Genomic DNA, 16,455 nt, shown 5'->3' with positions numbered 1-16,455 from the left:
ATGTCTCTATTAACATGGATAAAATTTTCCACATCTAATCAATTCACCTGGTTGGCATCAATAATTTGATGGGTTGTGTTCGTTGTGTTATCTATATTCCCAAAAAATCCAAAACATTATCAAGTGATGAAATGTAGTAGCATAAATGACATTTTTGACGTTTTCACTTCATATTTATATATTGTGATTTTGAAAAAGAAGACAATAATTTGTCAGCCTTATAGCAAATAAACGATGAATAAAAAACATTTTCGATTTTCTATCAAATCAACGAAGTCTAGAAAAAAAATAGAGATACATATTGGCTGCGATGAAATATCAGAGATCAGATACATTGACTGCGAGGGATGAATTTTGAGTCGAGAAATATATTATGCCACTAAACCCTTAAGCTCCCGACCAACATTTTCTAGAATGATGCACAGTGCACACACTTGGGCGAGGCTTCAAACAAAAACCTAACATTTGACTTTAATAGATAGATCATTAAAATGTTAAGTTTGTTGTGTTCTATAAAATCTCAAATGTAAGAGCAAATGAATTGTTATTTATTTGTAGTTATCTCATGTAGTCATGCTTAGTCTGCGATCATAAAATTTACGTGGAGAGATCGCAAGGAGCATTGCCATACAAAAGAGACTCCTTTTACAATTCCTTTTACTCAAATTTGGTCAAAAACTACAAAACATTATCATACATCCAATGCTATCATTTTACGTTCAAATCAAGTTAATTTCAACACATTATCAACCAAGTAGTTCTTGATCTCGTGGTTTCATTGAGAGTGAAAAACCCTAGTTCGACTTCACTTGCCAGGAAACTAGGACGCTTATTATCGAACGTTTCATGGATCATCTATCATTTCATATGTTTTGTTGAGGAAATCAACCGAGATTCTCGTTAATCAATTAGATCAAATATATTATTGCGGAAAGGCAAAAGAAATAATATATCTCAGTATCTGTTGGGATAAATAAATTTGGAACGTGAAAAAGATTGTGATTGAGTGGTAGGACCAACGAGACATTATTATGAGCAAGACATGAGGATGAGGTCGGGATACGGATATGGCCCAACGTCGATTTATAGCAAACAACCATGGATTAAAAATGTAACCTCTTTCATGTATCGATGTTTATTTATTTTCTTGTAAAATAAAATCTTTTTTTTTGTTATCACGATAAGCTTGAAATAAACCCATTTGTTTGAATAATTGTGATTGATTTTTGCATTTTGGGGTGTTTGTGTCGTCGAATCAAAGCAAATAAGGGGCCCAAAGCAATAAAAGAACGAGAGTGATCGATACGGGAGAGACACACCGCTCTACATTTACCCTTTCGTCTGAGCCGAAGGTTTTCAATTATTTACTTGAGGATTAAGGCACATATTACTACCAATGGCTGAGATTGGTTTAAATAACTTCTGTCCAAATTTCGGGATCAAGTTGCACGTGATGAGTGAACAATTTCAACGTAAGAACAATATTTGACATTTATGGCAATGAATACTATTGAGACAGACTCATTATTAATCAGATAAGATGTTTTATTTTTGGCCAATCGATTCTCAAGAATCAAACCCACAACTAATCTCTAGATTTACAAGGACTAAGCTAGTTAAGCAAAAAAATGGTTAACAATGCCACTAACAAGAATCAATCTGTAAACCTGACGCAAAACTATTGAAAACAGAGATCATTAGGATAAACATTTTAATATGGTAATCAGATTTTTTTAGCCGAACTACAAGTTAGACTTTAAGAGTGGTTTAAGGATGCGTTGAATGAAAATCAATCTATGGATTCAACTAACAGATTGATAAAAAATATGCAAAAATCTAAACCATATATTTGAAAATGTGATCCATAGCAAGATATTGTTCAGGTGATAGTTACTATGGTATCAAAATGCCAACCACACACGATGGTCCCCAGAGGAATTTTGAGCTCTACAATCTAAGGACAATGTTGTGATTGAATATTTTCATGGTAAAGGAAAAGACACCTTTAGCCCCGAATCTTGTTGAAATGAAGTCCAAACAAATAACAGATTCTAATTTTGTCTTCCTTTAGATATGATGATAGAATCAGGGAGTAGAAAATGAGCACTTACAAGGGTTTGGTCTAGGCTTGAAACATAAACCAATCTGTCTGAAACGGAATCAACTCTTCTCTTTCTAGCTGCTCAAAACTGGGAAACTGTGCGATGGCGAGAACTTGGACCGGGGTCTATACAAGAAAGAATTTGGAGAAATGCAAGAAGGGTAAAGCGGAAGAGAGAGATAGATAGTTGAATTGGGGTTAAATTAGTAATCATATAAGTATATCGTATAGAAAGAATTACATGTCAATTGAAACATTGGAAATATTTTGCTCTCATATTTTTTTTATAAAGATTCTATGATACTGGAAAAGATGGAAATGATGTGGAAGTGATAAAACCGTACCAAAAAAAGTCTTCTCCTACATCTTGAGCATGTGTGCATCAGCGAGCGACGAACTAAGATCTTCTCGGGATTGTGATCTCCGGCTTTGGAGACGCATTTGACTCCTGCGAGGGGAGGACCAGAAGGAACTAGTGCTGTCAACTTGCATTTCCCCTAAGCTATCAGAAGAATAACTATGCATAACGCAGCTACTCGATGAGTACAGTGAAGATTCCATAAGCTGTATGCTGCTTCCAAAACTAAATGGCCTACGCGGTGATCCCCTGACTGTTGGACTCAACGGTGTCTTTACCCCTGAAAGAAAAATGCTTCCGAGAATCAAATTACTGTATCTTTTAAGAAAAGGAAATCGAAGACATAAGACAGAAAATGTGAAAAACTAAGAACTGAGAAAATTGGCAACGTGAAGAGCTGAGAACCGAGAACTGAGAAATGAACTAGCCATAACTAAAAGATTTGTAAACTGAATTACCTGTACTCATAGGACTCCATCGCTGGAATCTGAAGGGAGACGGAATGTTAAGAACAGATGAAGCTGAGGCGCTATTGTGTCTAAAAAGTGGGAGATAGGACTTTCTAAAGAATCTTGGCATACAACTGCTGACGCGTGATAGTGCACAGAGAAGCAGAAGCAGTGAGACGAGCAAAACAGATATAAGCGCTATTGGGTTTATCTTCATGCTGAGAGTCTCATAGCTCTTTAGTCCCAATGTAGAAGATAGAGCCTTCCCTGCTTCCAGAAGAGCTACTCCGAGTGTCCAAGTTATACTTCCAGACCCAATTATGATCTGCTTATCTGTAATATATAAACCTTCTCGTAACAGGGAGACTATATATGGCGCTCTAAAGCAGTACTGTTCAATGAAGGGTTGTGGAGAAACACTGGTTCTGGCTACTTGCCATGCCTTTTCACAAAACTCCCTACCCTTTTCCAAGACATCATCGAGGGAAGCTTCAGCACTTAAATTGAAAAAGCGGTACACGACGAAGAATCCGGATACAGCATAGAACTGGCCATGAGGACGAGGGTAACCATCAGGAAGAGCGCAAGGCTGCAAATCACAATCGATTCCATGTTTTGTGTTTGACCATTCAGAGCTATTAACAGCATTTTTTGCCAGTGCACTGCACTCTCCCCAATTTGGAGCACCAACGAGCTTGATAGGAACTCCTGACTTCCTTTTTTTACCCCCTTGGACACTGGAAGCACACTGAGAACATATGTACTGTCCTTCGTACCCAGAATTCAAGCAAGGATGTTTCATTTCCAGCTTTCCTTCAATCAGATCAGATTTATTGACATTTGGTAGCCTCTTTAGAAGATGAACAACAGACCTTTCAAACGCATCGTTAAGACCATATCCCGCGAGAGAATATGCACTAAGATGATGGTTAACGGACCCAATTCTGAGATTTAGGTTGGTCTCATTATGCGTTCGCTCCTCATTCTCAAAGGTTACCTGCAATGATGAGCCACCTAAGTCAAGTGCACCAAATGTTGCCTTCTTCGGTAGGGCTCCCAACATGCTTGTTTGGTAATTAAGAGCGGTCCATCCAAAATAAGCTTCCTCTGTACCACTAATGATCTTAACCCACTCCCTCCGGCAAGTGAAGGGCGACTTCGCCAGTATCGACCACACATTACCTAAAAGCCAGCTTGAATCAGAAGCACGGAGCCTCCTAACCCCCGCTGTTGCATAAACGAAGAGAGATGTCCTTCTATGAGCATGCTTGGGGATTTGCTTCTCTGCCCACTGAATAAGGGGTTTTATGGCAGTTTTCAAGCCTGATCTGTTGTTTACAAGCTTATCAAACCCAGGTTCTGTCTCCATACGATCATAAGCACGGCCACTACTCTTTCTAGAGATACCTTCTGTCAAAGATTTCATAACAATCGGGAGACTACTATCTTTCTTGTAATTTATCGATGCCTGATAAACATATGCACGAGTCCCCGTGCTTCCGCAGTCAAACACAACATAGTATCTTGCTGCACCCCGGGACCAATTCGTATAAATATACATGGAGACTACATACACCAGAAAAGCAAACAGAAACAGGCACAAAACGATCATAACCGCACGGATCAATTTACGGCGAATAGATGTGTTGTTCCCATTCGCCACACCTCCCTTTTCCTTGGAGAAACTAGATCCATTTTGTCCCCATGATATATTTTCCCGAGCAAGAAAGGATTCTTCAGGATCAAAACCATGATACGAAGAGAAATCTTGGAGAGACGCTGAGTGTCTCAAACTATTCTTTCGTCCACCATTTCCAGAACTGATGGAATCTGGCACTGATGTTCCTACATCCGGCGATGAACCAGTAGGCATATATGGAACAGAAGGTTGTGTACTCGTTGAAAATCGACTCGATGCAGCAGTGAAAAGTTCAGTGATCCTACCAAAAACCATGTTTCTTGCCTACATACACCTCAATCTGCTATACTCAAAGCCTACTTGAAGAAGAAGCAAAAGTTGCTCAAAGGGAACTAAACAACTCAACACGACCTTCAAAAATTGTCAATGGCGGCAAAAGAGTGAATACTTGCATGAATTGCAGAAGCACAACAATGTCTTCTTCAGCTATCTGCACAAATCAAATCAAATGCATTCGACAAAGAGATATATCAGCAAAGGTAGCAAACACGATAACCACAGAATAAACAATTTTCCGGGGATCAATCGAAAATCCCAGAAAAGAGCTCGAGTGATTCACAAATCAATAAACACAATGAAAAGAGCGATCTGCAGTTAAATCGACATTGCGATAATAAATAATCCATGACTCAATCATAAAACAGAGAAGTTAGAGTAAGATACCAGAAAGACGCATTGGCGAAGAAAGAAGAGAAAAGTCCAGCCACCGTCAAAGCTTCCCCAGCACTAGATCTCGTATGACGCTGCGTCTACGAAGCACAAAGCGGATATACAATACAATACAGGAGTTAATCAAACGAATCGTCTTCCTCGTACAAGACAATCGAGAATCTCCAGCAGATCTGACAAGTATCGGGCTAAAACCACGACTCGGACCAGAGAAGACGAAAGAGAGATCCGTTTTGTGCAGAAAGACCTCTATGCCTTTGTCCACAACAGAAAACGTCTTGCTCCATTTTCAATATCGTGGGAATATTTGGAATATTTGGAATATTTGGAAACGTTTGGGGTTGAAATGTAAATGAGTTTTTCTTTAATTCCCAATATACGAAACTTTGTTAGTTGAAAAATGCCAAAGGTGTGTCCACAATCATTTCAATATAAACTTCAGTTAAATGAAATCTAAGGCTAAACCTAAAATAAATAAAAACTTATTCAATTTTTATTTCTTTTCCGTGTAGTTATTATAAGAGTAACTAAATTGGGATAAACTTTTCGGAATTCGTAAGTTTGCCACTATGTTATGCTTTCTTACCAGAATAGCCACGACTTTCTTCGATATGCTTTTTCCAACTTTACCAAACACTACAAATTAGTTAGTTATTGCCTGGGACTACATTTGACTTAATTCACGATTAGATAAAGTTCCAGATTGTGAAAACAACAAAAGAACGTAAAGTAGAAATGGATCAACACTATGAATCTGTGGTTAATATTAAGAGAATTACATAAGATATCAATAAGAGATATAAAAGTGTAACAAAAATCAAGCTGTTGTGTAAAATGGGTTCTGGACTTTCTGGTCCGATTTGTTAATCTGCAGATTTCACAGAGGAACTGGGTAATCCAGAAAACAACTGCCCTATTCTGCTAACTGTCCCAGTATATGTAACAGGTTCCGAGGTTCTTGCACCATGAGACGCGATCCCAGCCCTGGAAACTGCTGTTTTCCGCTCTCTAAACGATGCCCAAGTGACCATATAGAGTCCTAAAATGATGAAGAATCCACCCACAACGCTGCGCAGAGGAAAAGAAACATCTTAGAGGTGAGATAATGTGAAATGGATCAAGAAGATCTAAACTTGGAAGTGAAGAGTGTGTGAAGTGATCAAGAAATTGTCAGAGAGGCAAAAGTATTAAGCTTGGAAGTGAAGAGCGTTGATGATTCAAAATGTATTTAACCTTCCGAGATAAATAGGGCTACCGAGAAAGATTCTCGATAGGAAAGCTGATGCAGCGGGCTGAAGAGGATTGTAGAGAGCAACCAAAGCAGGACCAATAATCTTATTTGACCAAGTCAAGAGTCCAAAGTTTAGTGCTGATGCAATAACTCCCTAAAGAGAAGATAAAACCAGATGAATTGCTTCGGTGATTACGCAAGAAATATGTGAGAAGATCAAAAATACTTATTTTTGGTGCAACTTACAGCATATATTACTGCAAGAACCTCAGATTGTGTTAGCTTCCAATCTGATGGCTCCTTTACCATAAAGAATGCTGTTGTGACCATTAGTAATGTACCAAAGAAGTATGACAATGCAGCAACCGAAAGATTTGCCGGATACTTCTTCAAAAGCGGCGCCTGGAGAGTTTCCATTACATCCACATTAAAAGACACATGCACAGGGGTTTAGTAGGCTGTAGTAGTTAATGGGTTTGTTTAAACCTTACCAAAGAAACCGAAACAATGAAGGGATTTTTACCTGAATGGCAAGAAAAGTAGCCATACACATGCAGTTTCCAATCAAGCATAAAACTCCAATGTGCCATTGCTCAAACCCAAGATCGAGAAAACCAGAGACTAACCACCCAGTAGGCTCGGGTTGACCTCTAGCACTAATTTCATTGTTCATCGCAAAGTCTGCATCTTTATCTCCTAACAGGACCGGACCTCGAAATACAACCATAAAGACGGCACCCAAAACACACACAAGTGTGCCACCAACCTTAGTTTGACCTTCGATTCTCAACAAATTCACTCTTTCTGTACTGCATAGAAAGCAGGAGACATCAAAAACTGCTAATGGAAAGCACATCTAAGAGGAGAACTTTGGAAAAAACCATACTCACCCCATCATTACAGCCAAAAGAAAAGTAAACACTGGGATGGATGGTTGAATGGCAGCAGCGTAAGTTGGATTTGTGTATGTAAGACCAATAAGAAACAACAATTGGTTGCCAAATACCCTATAGAAATTGAGAACAACGAGGTGAGATGTTTGATCTGCATAACATGATTACAAGATATGGAGATGACAGACGTGGTTTCTTACCCTGCTAAGCCCAGAAAGAAGAATGACAAAAGGAGGCTTCTATTCATTGGAGTTCTGATCTTTCTACATTCATGAAAGACAAAGAATGCTAATTGATTAGATTTGGAAAAATGGTAAACCCTGCAAAGCTTGAGAGTGATCTCGCTTAAACTTGGCGTGTTTCAACCTCTCACACTAATCTTTCATTTTTCTGATAGGTTTTTGAGGTAACTAATTAAAAAAAAAAAACTATCGAGCAGAGATCAAGAAACCAGATCCTAGTTTCAAATGTACTAATCACAAAAGCCGAAGAAGAGACATGGAACTCAGAGAAGATGACCAGAGTAGTTTTAGAACGAGGACCAACAAAGAAACTGCAACAAACAATGATCTCAACTTGTTAATTATCAAATCTAGTGAAAACAGAACACAAGTCTCAATTATTTGCTTCTCCCCAAAAAAAAATTCAACTTTTAAGTTGAATCTTCTATTACGAAGATCACATTGACTTTTTTTAAATACCCAGAACTATATCCAATTCATCACAGAGAAACCCTAATTCAAATTCCAAAAAATCCATACCAATGGATCGGGCAATAACAGAGGGATGTATTGGTTTTGAGAACAGAGAAAGGTGAAAAAGATGATACCTTTCGCGGAAGTAAGCGAGAGGACCGAGAATAGAGAGAGCAAGAAGATCACGGCAGACGCAGAAGACAAGCTGGTTGACTCCAACATTGAGAGCTACTTTTGTAAGCACATGGTTTCCGCCACTAAAGAGCTGAACAATCGCCATCGCAGCGTGCGCCCTCCGTGCGTCTCTCTCCGCCGATCCGCCTCCGTTCAGGATCATCGCCGCCGTCATCTTTCCGATTTACTCGGCCCCTCTTTAGAGCTCTCTGTATCTCTCTCTCCCTTTTCCTAGTAGACTATGAAAAGTGAGATCTTCCTTACTTCGTTTGGAAAGCTTAGCACAAAATCTGCTTCTTCCTTTTTCTCAGTGTCGTAGTTTGTCAGTAATCCTTTTCTATGCAAATTTCCGTAAATTTAAATACAAATCTATGATGATCTTATTTTTTCTTTTAACTCTGTGTAGTTTTGATTTTTTTGTTTGATAAAAATTCGGGTAAATTTAATTTTACATATATGTCAGGTTTGTCAAATATGTTTGATCACATATCAATTGTCACAAAGAATACAATGGAAAAAATGTGACATTTGTCAATCTATATTAAAAAGAAATTGAATTTTCTATTAGAATTAAAAGTAAATATAGCTTGAAAAATAAAAAGACAGTGACTTTGAATTGTGATTACTAAATTGTTTATTTTTCGTCTTTCTTAACTTTTTTTTTCTAACAAAAAGCGGAGTGCCTACTAATTAAGAAGAAGACTCTATTGACACGTTTATTAACAAATTAGTGAATTACTTAGCAGCTTTTGTTTTAGCAATTCAAGTATTCAACAATGAATATATCACCTAATCAAATGGTTTGTTACGCAACAGTTTTCATCATCAGAATTAAAAAGCAATATAGATAATATATAAAATCCCTTACGTAAGTTAAGCCTTGGCTTGCTACAACACACCTCATATCTACATACTGAGATCATGTTTATCTGTCGATCCTCTTGGGTTTCTCTTTAATTATTAGGCTTTTTTTAAAATCAAAAATGGGTTTAATCAAGCGGATCGATCCTTCTTTCGCGACTTAAAGGATCGATTCTCTTAGTGTACGTGACAGACCGCAATAGGATGTTAGATTGGAGAGAAAATTTTGAGGCAAATTTTTTTTTTTTTCCGCGACCATTCTTCTCTCTCGCGAAACATTCTCGACATCTCCGTCGCCTCTGATTCCTCCTCGCGTCTTCTCCGACTTCGTGGTGGCGACGGCGGTTTTACTTCTTCTCCTCAAATTCTCCGACGTATCCTCGTCCCAATCTCCTCCTGAACAGCGGCGGTGCTTCTTCATCTACTTCGAACCGAGTGGTGAAATAGGTGTGAAGATTCAGAGCTTTCAAATCCTTGCATGGTATGTAATTTCGTTATCAATCCTCTTCTTTATCTCTTACAAGTGTTATTTGGGAGTGGAAGAATTGTCCTACCGCATGGAAAGGGCAATTTTCTCGTGGTCATGGCAAGCCCACCATCGTTTTAAAAGCCGTAGCGTCATATGATCTGTGGATATGACATGCGTTTTTTGGACCTCCAGATACTTTAAACGATATAAATGTTCTCGATCGGTCCCTTGTCTTTGATGATATCATACAAGGTAAAGCTCCGAAAGTTACTTTTTCTGTCAACGGAACGGCATACAATTTGGCTTACTATCTAACAGATGGTATTTATCCGAATTGGGCCGCGTTTGTCAAATCCATTAACCTTCTTCAGGGTCAGAAAGCAACATTATTTGCTGAACGTCAAGAGGGGTTTGTCAAATCCATTAACCTTTGTATTACTTAGCTTACAACAGTTGGTGAATCTTCTTGTGTGATGATCATTCGCTTTGATCTTAGCTCTGAGGAGTTTAAGTTTATTGACGCTGAATGCTTTAATGATCAGCTAGGTGATGATACTACTTTTATTTTGATAAACTATAAGGGTAAATTAGGTGGAGTTATCTGGAAGTATGGTCAAGCTGGTAAGAGGCGTACCATTGAGTTGTGTATGTGGGTTCTTGAAGATGTAGAGAAACAGGTTTGGTTGAAATATGACTATACAACTTTGCCTGAGAATGAAGCTCTTGGTTCCTGCGAGTTTTTTTGTTGCTGGAGTGATTGCTAGAGGTGAGATTGTTTTGTGTATGAAGTATACTACATGTAAACCGTTTTACGTTTTCTACTTCAACCCCGAGAGGAACACTCTCAAAAATGTTGAAATCCAAGGTTTTGGAGCTAACCTTTGAAGCGGTTGAGAATTGTGGTGCAGTTTATGCCTTTGTTGACCATTTAGAGGATCTTAGTGTTAACGATGCAAAGGAACTCAAGTCAAACGTCTCTTTAGTCAAGCATCTCTGCTCCTGCTGTAATAAAGTAGCGCATCCTAATTATCATTACTAGAAAGGCCTATAAGCCACAGAGAGAGAGAAAAGAAATGAAAGAGACGTAGTAGGGAAGATGAAGATAGAAGAAGACAATCATTGGAGTAGTGATAAAGAGTATATAAGAGATTATGAGGATGAGAAAAGAGTGAAAAAATGGAGAGGAAGGGATTAGGTAGTGATAGTTATGTTTGTTATTTTAAATGTCTGTGGAAATCAAATAAAGCTTTGGTAATGAAATGAAACTATTACAGAGAATCGTATGTAACCTTTCTTGACACTTTTCTTTGGTTAACCAACTTTTTCTTTTGTCAATTCCATCTCTCTTCAGTTACAGTTCTATTGTGTTTGGCCTTCGTCACAACGGAAAGTCCCCATATTAGCAAGAGTCAATTTATAAATTAGCTTATTATTCTTATGTTTTTGGTTTATAATCATGTCCGGATTAATTTTATTTGTTATAAAAGGTCTTTTTTTATAAGAAAGAGTTGCGTTTTTTTTTGTTTTGTTTATTAAAAAAAAAAGAAAGAAAGAGTTGCGTTTTTTCAATAACCAAAAAAGTCGAGGAATTGTGAAACTTGTTTGGGCTCAAAAGAGATGGACGGCGAAGAAGGCAGCGGAATACGGCTGAGCAAGAGATTTGCCGGCGGGAAAGTCACCGGCGGTAGCTTAGAGGTCGATTACAAGACGAAATCCGGTACTGCTTGGAGCCACTCGTTCCTGAACCAGAAGCCATGGCATCCGCTTTCTTATCCCAACCAGCGCCGCAAGTGGATCGCCGAGCAGACTAATGCCCAACACGATCGCAGAGCCGAAGAGGTGGCCCGTGAGGTACCCATCGTCACGTAGTTTCTGATTTTTCTCTCAATTGATTCAATTCGTGTTTTCCTCAGAAAAAATGTTCGTGGATTTGCAGTTTGCGCAAGAGCAGGAGTTCTTCAAGCAGGCGGCTCTTATCTCGAAGAAAGAAAGAGAGAAGGTTAGTTTTTTTCACAGTCAGATTAGGGTTTATGTTATTCAGATCCTGTTTTGAGTACTGTATGTGGGTTCTGATTCTCACAAGTGCCCTGATACGTTAGATTAGGGTTCCTGTATTCTGGTGATTGTAGTTCCGAATTCTAGAGTCTAGCAAAATTTCCCAGGCCGAATTGAAACTCCAGTTGTTGTTGACTCTCACCAAACAAATCCATTTGAAATATTGTCTCAACTCTTTAAAACTCTTTTTAATCTTTAGAAGCATTGAAATTTGGTGAACTAGTAATCTATACTTTAGTTTTGGTTTGATAAAAAGTGATTCCTGCTTAATTTGCAGATCGAAATGATGAAAGCCGTGAGCTTCATGTATATTCGCCCACCTGGCTATGACCCTGAAAGTGCCAAAGCAGCAGAATACGCAGATGAGAAACACGAGGGTCAGGGATCTTCGACTCAGAATCCAGTGGCAGATGACAATGTTGGTTCTAAGTATGTTGATGGAAACATATATTTGGTTTGAAAAATCATTGCTAGGATGATATAAACTTAGCTTATGGGAAAATTTGTTTTCTTTTGTCTTTCTTTGCTGTATGTTGTTAACGAGAACTGTTTCTTAATGTAATGCAGACCAGCAGAGTCAGTAGCCGGGGGTGACCATTCAGGTCAAGAAAGGAAGAAACCACGACCAAAAGATGTGTTTGGGCGTGCTCTTCCTACTGAAGAACAATTTGAAGTCCTTAAAAATGCACCAAAGTATTGCCATATCCCTTCGTACTCTTTCGAATTTGTCGGTAGCCTAGCATACCAGTGTCATTTGTGTTGCAACATGTAAGTGAACATTTGTCACATTACTTACTAGTTACTATGATTTGGAATTGTGCAGGCTGGAGACTGGTATTGCTGGGAGGGCAAAGCCATTTGCAGTTGAATTGCGTAATGTGAAATGTCTGAGATGTGGAAACTTTGGGCACCAAAGTGGTGATCGTGATTGTCCATTAAAGGATGCAGTAATGCCAAACGAAGAACAACGATTGAAAAGAGATGATCCATTGACTGCTATCATTGCACATACAGATCCCGGCGAGGTTGGTCTTAGTTCCTCTTAATTCTCATCCTTCAAAATCGTTCATTATCTAGTAGGCTTAGTTTTGGAAGATTGAAGGTGGATGCTTTATGTATCATTAACTGGAAATGGTCTTTAACTTTTTGCAGCCTCTGAAGTGGGAGTTGAAACAAAAGCCGGGCTTGAGTCCACCTCGTGGTGGTTTTGATCCTGATGATCCAAATCAACAAATCGTCGCTGAAGATATATTTGACGAATATGGAGGTAAATTTCTTGACCCATTAAAGGTTTTCTTCTTTTTACAAGTCACATCTCATCAGGAGATTGTATATTCTAATTTTTTTCAATTGCTTTTGATATCACAGGGTTCCTTGAGGGCAGCATCCCAATAGAATTACTGAAGAGTATGTCGTCGAATAAGAAAAGAAAGTCTAAGAAGAAGAAGAAGCATTCATCTCGGACTGTTGAGGAAACTGATGAATCTTCGACAGGCTCAGAAGATAGTAGAGAGAAGAGAAGATCGAAGAAGCGCAAGGATATTAAGAAGAAGAGCAAGAAGCATTATGATTCCGACTCAATCTCCTCTGAAGATTCAGACTCTGACAGTTACCGCCCAAGTAGAAGAAGACACAACAAGCATATAGATCCATCTGGGACATTAACATCTGATCTTTATCACCAAGGTAACAGTGAGAGAGAAAAGCATCCGGAGGACAAGAAGCATCAGAATTGGAAGAAAATAGCGGATATACCTTCTGCTTCATCTGAGGATTCTGATTATTATAGAAATCACAGTAACAGAAAGAAAAGTTCAGAAGAGGATTACAAAATCCATCACAGGGAGAGAAATAAAAGCGATCATGTTTCAGAAAAAAGTCGGAAACATAACAATTTGGAGTCTGAGAAGCTTCATAAAGTTGAGGAGAAGCAGCGATATGAGGAGAGAAGACACAGATATGTCGATGTAGAGTCTGAGAAGCGTTATAGATACGAGAAGAAACCGAAATATGATGATCTTGATTCCGAGAGGCATCACAGGAGTGTGAAGGGTAAAGAAAAGCGTGTGTATGATGCATATGATGATCGATACAAAAGCAAGAAAAAAGCCAAAGAAGACTCTCGTAAGCATCAATACAGAAATTGAATTTTTTTTTTTTTTTTGTAATGGGTCTTAAATCTGAGCCTATCACTGTTCTGACCTCAGTTGACATCCACTATTAATATCAGCCAGTTTTTTCTTTTTTTAACTCATCTTCAACTTAATTGTCATCCATTAATGTTTACAAAGCCTGTTTATGAGATTCAATTACATCACCTGTTAATGTTAGCACTTGAGGATTAAGACGTTTATGCACAGCAAATAAAACGGTGCGTTTTCAATGTAAGCAAAACATTTGCTTTCCCGCCTGCGCGAGTGAGAGAGAATCCATGTCCTTGATTCACCGCCGGTTAAATCGTTTTCCTGGATTATCGTCTGTAAACGCTTTTAACGTTCAGGTGCGAGAAGCGATTACTCGAAATGATCCGGCAGAATCACTTCTTCTGTTTCGAGAAATGAAGCGTGGAGGATATGAACCGAACAGCTTCACCTTTCCATTTGTGGCGAAGGCGTGTGCCAGGCTCGCTGATATTGGGTATTGCGAGATGGTTCATGCCCATGTTCTAAAATCACCGTTTTGGTCTGATGTGTTCGTCGGGACTGCAACGGTTGATATGTTTGTAAAATGTGATTGTCTGGATTATGCCGCTAAGGTGTTTGAGAGAATGCCTGAGAGAGACGCCACCACTTGGAATGCAATGCTCTCTGGTTTTAGTCAGTCGGGTCACACCGATAAGGCGTTTTCTCTATTCCGTGAGATGAGACTTGGCGAGATCTCACCTGATTCCGTGACTGTAATGGCCTTGATTCAAGCTGCTTCGTTTGAAAAAAGCTTGAAGCTTTTGAAGGCTGTGCATGCCTTTGGAATACGTTTAGGTGTAGATGTACAAGTTACAGTTGCCAATACTTGGATTTCTACTTATGCGAAATGTAGTGATTTGGATTCAGCTAAGTCAGTATTTGAAGCTATTGAAAGAAGTGACAGAACTGTTGTCTCTTGGAACTCCATGTTCAAAGCTTATGCTGTCTTTGGAGAAGCATTTGTTGCTTTTGGTTTCTACCGATGGATGCTGCGTGAAGGATTCAAGCCAGATTTAAGCACTTTTATTAATCTGGCTGCGTCGTGTCAGAACCCTGACACGCTAACGCCAGGAAGGTTAATTCATTCGCAGGCAATCTGCCTCGGTACAGATCAAGATATAGAAGTGATCAATACCTTCATTTCTATGTATTCGAAATCCGGGGACACCTATTCAGCAAGGCTTTTGTTCGACGGCATGCCTTCCAGAACACGTGTTTCTTGGACTGTTATGATAAGTGGGTTTGCCGAGAAAGGCGACATGGATGAAGCGTTGGCCTTGTTTAATGCCATGACCGAAGCAGGAGTGAAACCAGATCTGGTTACCTTACTCTCCCTCATTTCAGGTTGTGGAAAATTTGGTTTACTGGAGATTGGAAAATGGATTGACGCTCAAGCAGATACTTATGGGTGCAAGAGAGATAATGTCATTGTCTGCAACGCTCTCATTGACATGTACTCAAAATGTGGAAGTATAACCGAAGCTCGAGACATCTTCGATAACATGTCTGAGAAAACTGTCGTCACATGGACTACGATGATTGCTGGATATGCTTTGAACGGAGTCTTCCTCGAAGCTTTAGAACTTTTCAACAAGATGGTAGATTTGGAATTTAAACCAAACCACATAACCTTCCTCGCCGTTCTCCAAGCTTGTGCTCATTCAGGTTCTCTTGAGAAAGGGTGGGAGTATTTCCTCACCATGGAAGAAGTTTACAGCATCAGCCCTGGATTAGACCATTACTCTTGTATGGTAGATCTTCTCGGAAGAAAGGGAAAGCTCGAAGAAGCATTAGAACTCATCGGTAACATGTCAGCTAAACCCGATGCAGGCATATGGGGTGCATTGCTTAGTGCCTGTAAGATCCACCGTAACGTAGAGGTGGCTGAGCAAGCTGCTAACTTTCTTTTTACCTTGGAACCAGAAATGGCTGCGGCTTATGTAGAAATGGCAAACATATATGCAGCAGCTGGCATGTGGGATGGTGTTGCGAGGATTAGATCGATGATGAAACTCAGGAACATTAAGAAGTATCCAGGGGAAAGCATGATTCAGGTGAACGGGAAGAATCACACTTTCACCGTGGGAGAACGTGACCATACAGAACATGAAACGATATACCTTGTTTTGGATGATTTGAGCATGTTTGCGAGAGATGAACATACGTTGCATAAAGATGGGTATGCTGAACAAAGTTATCAACTTTGCTGGGTTTAGATTCTTAATCAGAAGGTCTTTGGTTCCAAACAGTTGATCCTCAGTTTTGGAGGACCAGATTCTAACCGGAAGTGATGGGGAATCTGATATCAACATGTAATTAAATAATTAACAAGATATAAAGTAACAGATAATTCTCATTTGTGGAGGACCAGATTCTGTTGGCATATATTTAAATTATTCACCACTATTGTGTTTTTTTTTGACATTTTTCAGAGATAAAGGATAAAGACTTTTCCGCCACTTAGATAAGTATTACATAAAAGAGATATTTCCTTAAGCATGTTCGTAGAACTCCGTGTCCATTGCGCGTTCCCACGACGTAGATAATTTGTTATCACGCTTAACCTTTTTGGTTTGACATATTCTCATTTGAGACCGTATACTTTTGAAATTTCTTAA

The 16,455-nt window shown here is 39.0% G+C and overlaps 3 protein-coding genes and 1 pseudogene across 4 annotated transcripts; 2 read left to right on the top strand and 2 right to left on the bottom strand.

The window, feature by feature from the left end:
- Window positions 1-1,786: 1,786 nt before the first annotated feature.
- On the bottom strand, window positions 1,787-5,536 carry LOC18029635 (probable apyrase 7). 2 transcript variants are annotated; one of them, XM_024149607.1, is made up of 4 exons: window positions 5,271-5,536; window positions 2,918-5,037; window positions 2,446-2,739; window positions 1,787-2,227 (listed from the first exon to the last, which is right to left on the bottom strand). In XM_024149607.1, exons 2-3 carry the CDS (start codon window positions 4,860-4,862, stop codon window positions 2,462-2,464), a joined length of 2,223 nt encoding a protein of 740 aa, XP_024005375.1. In that variant the 5' UTR covers window positions 4,863-5,037; window positions 5,271-5,536; the 3' UTR covers window positions 1,787-2,227; window positions 2,446-2,461. The 2 variants fall into 2 exon arrangements, with proteins under 2 accessions (XP_024005375.1, XP_006413999.1); XM_006413936.2 differs by lacking the exon at window positions 1,787-2,227 and having other exon boundaries at window positions 2,301-2,739.
- Window positions 5,537-6,010: 474 nt separating this feature from the next.
- LOC18029634 (WAT1-related protein At4g19185) lies at window positions 6,011-8,590 on the bottom strand. The gene is made up of 7 exons (XM_006413935.2): window positions 8,230-8,590; window positions 7,601-7,663; window positions 7,398-7,514; window positions 7,031-7,316; window positions 6,754-6,909; window positions 6,510-6,661; window positions 6,011-6,344 (listed from the first exon to the last, which is right to left on the bottom strand). The coding sequence occupies exons 1-7, from the start codon at window positions 8,442-8,444 to the stop codon at window positions 6,140-6,142; spliced, it is 1,194 nt and encodes a 397-aa protein (XP_006413998.1). The 5' UTR covers window positions 8,445-8,590; the 3' UTR covers window positions 6,011-6,139.
- A 135-nt stretch (window positions 8,591-8,725) lies between these two features.
- On the top strand, window positions 8,726-10,638 carry LOC112081922 (annotated as a pseudogene).
- Window positions 10,639-11,164: 526 nt separating this feature from the next.
- Window positions 11,165-16,146, top strand: LOC18029170 (pentatricopeptide repeat-containing protein At4g19191, mitochondrial). The gene is made up of 8 exons (XM_006413934.2): window positions 11,165-11,450; window positions 11,536-11,598; window positions 11,932-12,083; window positions 12,222-12,347; window positions 12,478-12,679; window positions 12,807-12,921; window positions 13,023-13,778; window positions 13,994-16,146. Exons 1-8 carry the CDS (start codon window positions 11,217-11,219, stop codon window positions 16,051-16,053), a joined length of 3,708 nt encoding a protein of 1,235 aa, XP_006413997.2. The 5' UTR covers window positions 11,165-11,216; the 3' UTR covers window positions 16,054-16,146.
- The last annotated feature ends 309 nt before the right edge of the window (window positions 16,147-16,455 follow it).

The sequence above is a fragment of the Eutrema salsugineum genome, unplaced genomic scaffold (assembly GCF_000478725.1).
Source record: "Eutrema salsugineum unplaced genomic scaffold, Eutsalg1_0 scaffold_1, whole genome shotgun sequence".
NCBI lineage: Eukaryota > Viridiplantae > Streptophyta > Magnoliopsida > Brassicales > Brassicaceae > Eutrema > Eutrema salsugineum.
Note: the sequence above shows the minus strand (reverse complement) of the source record. Positions and strands in the feature narration are given on the sequence as shown.

Excerpts from the sequence above, each read along its gene's own strand:
- LOC18029635 (XM_024149607.1), bottom strand. The coding sequence starts at position 4,862 with ATGGTTTTTGGTAGGATCACTGAACTTTTCACTGCTGCATCGAGTCGA. Across the intron at positions 2,740-2,917 it reads ATGGAGTCCTATGAGTACAG|GGGTAAAGACACCGTTGAGT; the intron begins GTAATTCAGTTT and ends TTTTTCTTTCAG.
- LOC18029170 (XM_006413934.2), top strand. The coding sequence starts at position 11,217 with ATGGACGGCGAAGAAGGCAGCGGAATACGGCTGAGCAAGAGATTTGCC. Across the intron at positions 11,451-11,535 it reads CCGAAGAGGTGGCCCGTGAG|TTTGCGCAAGAGCAGGAGTT; the intron begins GTACCCATCGTC and ends GTGGATTTGCAG. Across the intron at positions 12,084-12,221 it reads GATGACAATGTTGGTTCTAA|ACCAGCAGAGTCAGTAGCCG; the intron begins GTATGTTGATGG and ends AATGTAATGCAG.
- LOC18029634 (XM_006413935.2), bottom strand. The coding sequence starts at position 8,444 with ATGACGGCGGCGATGATCCTGAACGGAGGCGGATCGGCGGAGAGAGAC. Across the intron at positions 7,317-7,397 it reads CTTTTGGCTGTAATGATGGG|TACAGAAAGAGTGAATTTGT; the intron begins GTGAGTATGGTT and ends CTTTCTATGCAG. Across the intron at positions 6,910-7,030 it reads CTACTTTTCTTGCCATTCAG|GCGCCGCTTTTGAAGAAGTA; the intron begins GTAAAAATCCCT and ends GAAACTCTCCAG.